The sequence below is a fragment of the Olea europaea genome, unplaced genomic scaffold (genome assembly GCF_002742605.1).
Source record: "Olea europaea var. sylvestris unplaced genomic scaffold, O_europaea_v1 scaffold2947, whole genome shotgun sequence".
In the NCBI taxonomy this organism is placed as follows: domain Eukaryota; kingdom Viridiplantae; phylum Streptophyta; class Magnoliopsida; order Lamiales; family Oleaceae; genus Olea; species Olea europaea.
The window spans coordinates 34,393-43,246 of record NW_019248075.1 but is presented as its reverse complement, the minus strand read 5'-3'; the positions used below and the strand labels follow the sequence as shown (position 1 = coordinate 43,246).

Genomic DNA, 8,854 nt, shown 5'->3' with positions numbered 1-8,854 from the left:
CATTGTCAACCAAAACTTTTGGAGCATCAGAGCAAATAATGTGGAAATCAGAAACGTCGATTTCAGTAACGTTGGTACAATCAGTTTCCTTGGTTGGAATATTCTCCTTTAACACATAAGGCATATCGTTTTTACTGCTTCCTTTTTCTCAATGATAGTACTCTGCCTAATATTTCATCGTTGGTTACTGTTGGATTTGATAGTTGGAAGATGGTTAACCAAGGAAGTAAATGTGCCTTTCTTATTCATGTTGGTACAACATCTTCATCGTTTCATAATGGCTGTAAGAGAAGAGTTGAAGATCTAATGAAACCAACTCAACATATTGACAAAGTAAAGCATTTTGTATCAAATGAGGATAAATAGAAAAATCATTTGCATCTAAAGACCACTATTATGAGTGTTAAGTGGTTAGCACTCCAAGGTTGTTCCTTTAGAGGCCATGATGAATCTCCATCTTCACTGAATCATGGAAATTTTATTGAATTGGTAGATGCATTTGAAAAAATGAACATTGAAGTAGGAAAAGTTGTGTTGGGTAATGCTTCCAAAAATGCTACATACATGTCTCCAGACTTTTAAAAAGAAATTTTGAGCATTATGGCTAATAGAGTACGACAAAGAATTCGTACCGAAATTGAGGATACAAAGTTTAGTATTCTTGTTGATGAAGCACAAGATGAACCTCACGAGAACAAATGGCCATTATCCTGAGGTTTGTGAACAGTGATGGAATTTTGACAGAACGTTTTTTTGCAATTAAAATTGTTAGTGACATTACCTTATTAAATCTTAAGAATCAGATTTCTGATGTTCTTGTTCGTTTCAACCTTCAAATGCAAAACATGAGAGGCCAATGGTATGATGGTGCTAATAATATACGTGGTTCTTAGAATAGGCTACAGACATTATTTCTTAAAGATTGTCCATATGCATACTACGTCCATTGTTTTGCCCACCGTTTACAACTCACATTGATTTATGCAACTAGGGATGTCACAGATATTAATTCATTTTTTTCTCATTTGGACAATGTTATTAATATGATTACATTATCTGCTAAGCGCATCAATGAGTTGAAAAGTGCCCCAAAAAAATTAAGCATTTGTTGGAAATTAGAGAACGAGAGTCAGGAAGTCGTGCTAATCAGATTGTTAATTTGCAAGAAGTCAGAGGTATCCGTTGGTCTTCTCATTACAGCTCTGTAAAGAGTTTGATTGTTATATATGCTGCAACTTGCAAGGTGCTTGAGTATCTTAGTGATCATTCTCCAAATACAAGATCTCGATCCAAAGTTAGTGTATACAAAACCATGTAAACATTTGAATTTGTATTATCATGCTAAAAATGCATAGAATATTAGCAATTGCGGATGTGCTTTGTAAGGCCCTTCAAAAGAAAATTCAAGACATCTTAACTGCTATGAAATTTGTCCATACTACAAAAACTATCCTTCAAACATTGAGGGGAGATGGTTGGGAAGAATTTCATGAAGAGGTGAAATGTTTTTGCTCAAAAAATGATATACATGTACCTGACTTTAATGGTTCATATATGGTTGGTCGTTCTCGCGATCGTGAGTATCATACCATTGAACATCATTACCACTTTGATATATTCAATACAACCATTGATTTTCAGATAATGGAGTTAGATACAAGATTTAATGAGACATCATTAGAACTCCTTTCTCTCAGTACGGCTTTGGATCCAAAAAATTCTTTTGAATCATTTAACATGAATAATATTTGCAAACTTGCAGAGAAGTTTTATCCTGAAAATTTTACACAACAAGATATTTATTATTTGAAAGTTGAGTAGCAACATTATCAAAATGATGTTATTTCTTAACCTTGATTCCAAGTATCTACACTCTCTGATTTATGTCAGGAATTGGTTGCAAGCAGAAGGTCGAAGAGTTATGTTATTTTGACCAAATTGATTTTTTTAGTACTGACACCTCCTGTTTCGACGATGACCGTGGAGCAAGCATTTTCAACAATAAAACATGTGAAGATGGAAATTCGTAACAAAATGGATGTTAATTTTCTTGCTGATTGTTTAACACTAAACATGAAACGAGAATTTAGTATGAATTTAGATATAAATTCTATTATAGATGAATTTTATACTGTAAAACATCATCGGGTACAATTAAAATAGGTAACTTAAATTGTGAATTTTTCTTATTATATATAAATTTTATTCGTACATTAAATTTTTAAAAATTTTTGCCCCTCGTATCATTGATTTCTGGCTCCGCCCCCATGGATGAGAGTGATGGTAATGGCAATAAGATATCCCAAGTTGGGTGAATATTAAAGGCTACTTGGTAGACTCGATAATAAGTTTTCTCTTCTTCTGAATATTCATATTGCCCTCTGATTTATAGGAGGACTTGTGAAGGTGTTTTGTTCCTCAAATAATTGAACACATGGACACCAGATGGACTGATGAGTCATAGTTTTGAAATCTAGGAAGACTTGGCCAACTTTGGATGGAGTGACCATAGCCATTTGAGAGAATGCTATTTTTATCATAGGTGGTAAGACCTGGTCTTACTCTCAGCTCATAACTCATTCGAAAAAGATAGAAGGAGTTGAACTGACTTGAGAAGCATATCATTTAGACTCCAAGTGGTACCGTGTGATGGTTAGGACATAAAGCAAGATCGATAAGGGGTCAACAATCAAAGTGATACACACACATGAGTTAGGGTTAGAGAACACCCAATATACATGAATTGGGTCAAGAGCCCAATGGAAAATTTTAGATCACCTATAGATTTAAATATGGGAAAAAATCACATTTCAGGTGTTATTTTCACCCCAATTCAAAAATCAGGTAAATAGTTCGAAAATTCAAAAATCAGGTATTTATTTAATTAATTAAAAATATTTATTAAATAAAGATAATAAAGTAATAGTTACATGATTAATGGTCACAGATTCATAATCATAGGTCACATATTGTTAAATTAATTGATCACGGATAATTGCGTGGTCACAAATCAAAAATTTTGTAGGTCACATATTATTTCGAGGCACGGATCATTCAAATTACAGGCTATATTTTATCTATGGGTCACATAAGTTACAATTTACTAGTCACAAATTATTTTTTAGTCACAGATACCTAATATTTAGTCACAAATCAGCTAAATAGTTAGTCACGGACGCCTAATTGTTGGTCATAGACACCCCACCCGTCACCGTCATCGCCACCACAACAACCACCATCACCATCATCGACAACAACACAACAATAGTTGGGCACCACCGCCTCCAGAACCACCATCACCTCACCAACATGAGCATCACTGCCTCCTGCAACGACCATCATGAGCACCACGATGCCGTAACACCACCACCGCACAACGCACCACCCACAGCACACCACTGCCACCATTTCCTTTATCTCCATTTACACCATACCTAACCACCACCCCCACCAAAGAATCCACAAACCCGCCACAACCACCTAAAAAACGCAACAAAATATGCCGAAAAATCACACCACCACCATCAAATTCAACAACCACCATAGCTGCTACCACCAAACCTCCACCATACAAACACCATCACCACCACCATACAAAGAAACATCCAAACCCCACCTAAACGCTAGCCGCCACCAAAAATACACCGCCACCATTACCACACAAGACACTGTCCAAATTTTCAAATTTGCCTCTTCATTACAGCCACCAACACAAATTCGCTTCTTCGTTATAGCAACTCCTCAAAGTAGGTGAAACTACTTCGCCTCTTCATTTCACCATTGTAACTCTCTGGAGTGGGTTGATCTACATCGCGATAGATCTACTTCGCCTCTTCATTACGGCAGCATCGCAATGCTGCAACAGCTGCTGCTTAAGTGATACCTACAGGTGCTCTGGTGGAGAGAAAGACATGAGAGGGAAAGGAAGATACGAACATGAAAAGAAGATGGGGAGTCAGATTGAGAATAGATTATTACAGTTTAAAAATGGCTTGAATTATGATCGTCTCGTGTCGGCACTCAGAGTCGGAAGTGTCTCTAGTGGCGGTCGCTCCTTGATGGCGACAGCAGTCGAAGGATAGGGTAGAGAGAGAGAGAGACGGCATATGATAAGGGAAGAAAATGGGGGAAATGATTAGGGTTTTAATTGAATTGGATGGATTAATTATGCCCCCTTTTTGCCCCCACTATTTGGATTTATAATGGGGAGAATAGTGTTTTTTTTTTTTAAAAAAAATTGATAGTTGTAAAAGAATGAGAATTTTTTGATTTGCGTGTAATGTTATTTTATTGAATATTGTGTGGTTGAAAATATGAGAGAAAAAAATTAAATTAAATTGAAGAGTTTTAATGAGGGGCTATATATAATACCTGATTTTTGCATAAGTAACTTCATCTGCTGAATTTTGAATTTGAAAGTTTAAATACTTGATTTTATGTAATTTCCTCTTTAAATATTTGGGTTGGACAATAATAATCTTTCATATCTTAAATTTTGTGTCCTTTAACTTTAAATCTATTACTTAAATCAAATAAATATAAATATATGAATATAACACATTATACGGGTATAGTGCCCCTAATCATGAGCCTCTATGCGATTACACCTCGCAGGGCCGCCCCTGATTTTAAACAATTTTTCTTGTCTTCCTTGTATACGTGGGATGATTGAATAGAAGCACACTAGAAATTGCATGATTATCGGATACATTTATTCTGGATTTTGGTCCCATTCTTTGCCAGCATCAAACAGCATCCCAGGTTCATAAAAGTGCAAGGGATGCATGTGATCATGATAATAATTTTGATAAATTTATACATTACAAGGAAGAAAATTCACTATACATATGCAATTGTATATAGTCACTCTATTTTAAAAGTAAAATATAAAACAAGCTATGCTTCTTGCAAATATATTTTAGTGGCTCAGCACATTCAAAACAAGCTATGCTTCTCGCAAAATATATGAAACCTAATTATAGTATTCACTTTTCTCCTAAAACTATGAATTGATCTTCTCGATAAGGTCATGGGGCTAGGAGAAGGGAGCAATGACTGTCATGTATGAGGTAACCTTATAATTTACTAGTATAAGGAATATTAAAACGAGCATCTTGTTCAAAATAGAGAGAAAGACGTCAAATGTAAACATATTATAATCATTTTTGTTTTAGTAAAAAAAAAAATATATATATATTCCCCACAATGCCGGTGAATGTAATTCTCGCAATGAAAGTGAACCATTTTTTAAGTGTTGTTTACTTACTTTTAACTTTTATTTAACAATATATTGCTCGTTCAAGATTAGGCGTTTCATTCGTGACAATCCCGAGTTCAACAATTATATTGCAACTTTTTTGTAATTAATTTTTTTGAATAAATTTTTTTAAAAAATGGTAATTCGTTAGCCACCATTACAATGGTCATTTATATCATTTCACTTTAGACAATTGCACCTTCATATTAACCTTTTGAAGTGGAAATAGTCATTTTCATCTAATTCTATCAATTTCTTCCATCGAATAAGCTTGTGATTTCCACGACAAAATTTATATGAACAAAAATGCCAGTCTACTTAAACCTTATCAATTAAATGATAAGGGTTAAGTGGACTATCGTTTCTACCGTTCTAAATTGTGTCATTTTGCAATATATGCACCTATTTAACTGAAGCAATGGATGGAATCATATGAAAAGGATCATTTTCACAATACAATGTTGACACAAGGGTGCAACTATTAAAATTGAAATGATAGTGATGATTATTGCAAGGGTGACAAACAATAATGACGTTAATGCCAGCTATTCTTTAAAAAAGTATATTCGTATACATTGTTTCATAAAACACACATCTTGAATTATTCATCTCAAATTTGAGCAATTCGATCTACCTTAACAACTCTAGGCTCAATCAAACCAAATGGGTCAATCTCTTTCTATTCATATATTAGTTTCAAGTTGTCGTTATAGTGTCCATTCAAATAGGACACAAGAACGTGCGTATGATGGCAATCACTTGTATTGATAATGATTTAGATTAGGGAAGAAAGGCATGACAAATGCCTAATCATAATAAAGAAACAAACAATCCTAGAAATTGATGGGGTTTTCATGATAAGCTGTCTTTTCTAGACTTCATTTTACCCAGCATAAAACAATACTATTGATTATTTTAATCACTTATGTTTTCAATGTGGCTTTACCATACGCATATTCTTTCATCATGCTCCAAAATATATGTTTAATTTTAATGCTCCAATAGTTCATTCTTCAATCTTAGGATACTCTATTTACAGGATTGAAATTTCTATTAATAAATTTTTAATACGTATATTTCATTTTTGGATGTGTGATTAAATCTTTAATTAAATAATTTAAAAGTAAATTTAATTTATTAGGACAAATGAACATACAATAAAAAGTGTTGTTTGAGCTAAGAGGAGATATCGCACAAGTTTGAGCAAGCGTTAAGCAACGAACTAAGCATTTGAAGGCGTCGGGAAAAAATAATGGTATTCTATACATAAAATCAATATATTACAGTAATGTTTAACTAGATAGGAAAAATATTTTAGTGAGACAGTCCTAGAGGCACACGTGATAGGATCGTCCACTCAAAATTCGATGTGTAGTAATTTGAGAGATTTAGAGTCCAATATGTCATTTGATTAAATGTCCTACCATTATGCATACACATTGGACTGTCACGCCAAAATATTTCTCGCTATAATGAAACATTATGAATATATGTGTATTTAAATACTCCCAAAGCGTGACAACCTACATCAAGAGTTGTGTCGACAAATTCTTAATTGGAGTGCAACTGCCAACTCCAACAAAGGTCATATCACTTCTCCAATGGAACAATGGAGTATGCTACTCCAGTATCTAACTATATTTATACAACACTATGGAATTAGGTTAAAATTTATTTAGATAGAGTACATAATTTGAGTATCAAAGTAAAATCCAGTTGAAATTTATTTATAAAGAGTATGTATTTCGAGTATCAAAGTAGAATTGATCACTCCATTCATTTTTTTATTATTAGGTTTTCATCTCACACTAGTTAGAGCGCTTTAAGGTAAATTTTAAGTCATTATTTTGGATCGAACTTAATCTTTCACTATCCTTGACTCGGTGAAGGGGGTTTAACTTTTACTCGAAGCCTATGTTTGACCCCAGTTTTCTTCTATTTTGATTTTCAGTTTTTCAGTTTTGAGTTCATTTTCTATTTTCTATTTTGAGCGCATTTGTTTTGTTATTTTGAAAAATTGTTTAATGACATTTTATTTCATTATATTTGATTATTCAATAAAAATAGAATAATTTTATGTCAATAATAGTATCAATTATTATATACATTTTAAAGTTGACGAATCTTACAATATTTTTTCTCGATAAAAACTAAATTAATAAATTAATTTTAAAATATAGAAAATAAAAATAAAAAAATTAATGATGTGGATTAAAAAATAAAATTCTGGGTTCTTTTAAATATAATTTTTTTATTTTTTATATGAAAAATCATTAGTTAAAACTATTTTCAGTTTTTTTTATATAATTTTTTTTCTAGAATTTTTTATAAATTTATTTTTTCAGAATTTTAATTTTTTAGAATTTTAGATTTTATTTTTCAGAATTTATCAATTTTATTTTTCAAATTTACTTTTTTAAACTTTAAATTTTTATAATTTTATAAATTTTATTTGCTAAAAATTTCAAACGCTTTTTTTTTTTTCATATTTTGAGTGTTTTTAGAATTTTATTGAAAACAATCAAAATGTCAAAAATGTTTTTTGTGTTTTATGTTATAAATTTATCATTATTTTCGAAAACGCGTTTTCAAAAATATTAGAACATAATATCTTTCAGCATTTTGCAAAATTAAAAACTGAAAACGACTTGAAAATATCAAATCAAACTCACCTTCATTTTTTCAAAGTTCATTTTCAATTACATATTTTCTAATAAACTAATTTTACATATAATCTAAAACCATTTCTTATTTTTTAACTACATAATCTCTAGGAAATAATTATTCTAAAATGTATCTTGACCAAAAAATTGGACTCGAACAAGGACTAAAACTCAATGAGAATAAACTAAACAATGAAAAAGAAAATTAAAGACATAGTATCTTGTGCATAATTGATGTACAAGTAGATTCCAAATTCAAATGCATAAATTCAAATGGTGGCAGAACGAGATACGGTCATAACTACAGAATTTGACTATCCACGCCCTATATATTATAGTGCTTCAGGGCCCTTTACTATTTCTTCTGACCCGAATCTCCCAAAGTCAGCTCAAGATCCAATCAAAATATCCGAGTACTTTGATTTGATTTGACCCGAAATCATCACATTGTCATGAGATCTATACAAGAAAAGAAACTTCAATAGGACTCTCGACAGTGGCCCACAACCCCGGAGGTATGTGGATCACCCATGAAGGTAGTGTCTTGACATTGGACGGGTGCACCATTCACTGAAAATTCTCACCTATACAAGTTGGGGAAAACCATTTGTATAGAAGGTTCAAAAAAGACACATGAGATCGACCTCACGCGAGACGCATGGTTGATAAAAAAATTGTAAAAAAAAAAAAATGTCCACCTTCCATATTGTATATTGTCTGTAGGGCTTTTGTGAAGCCCCGTCGGGATTCATACAAGTTAACGCTAATTTCAGTACAACTAAACAGTCAAATTGTAACAAATATAATTTTTATATATTGTATTTAAAAAAATACAAGTGGTACAGCTTGCTGCGGATTTTTATTTATTTTTTTAACGTTATATAGTACAACAATTAAAAGCTGCACATGTTTTTTTTTTTTTTTTTTTTTTTTT

At 32.1% G+C, this 8,854-nt stretch overlaps 1 protein-coding gene across 1 annotated transcript; it reads left to right on the top strand.

The window, feature by feature from the left end:
• Nucleotides 1-698: 698 nt before the first annotated feature.
• Nucleotides 699-1,821, top strand: LOC111384597. The gene is made up of 3 exons (XM_023008905.1): nt 699-859; nt 1,201-1,294; nt 1,387-1,821. The coding sequence occupies exons 1-3, from the start codon at nt 699-701 to the stop codon at nt 1,819-1,821; spliced, it is 690 nt and encodes a 229-aa protein (XP_022864673.1).
• The last annotated feature ends 7,033 nt before the right edge of the window (nt 1,822-8,854 follow it).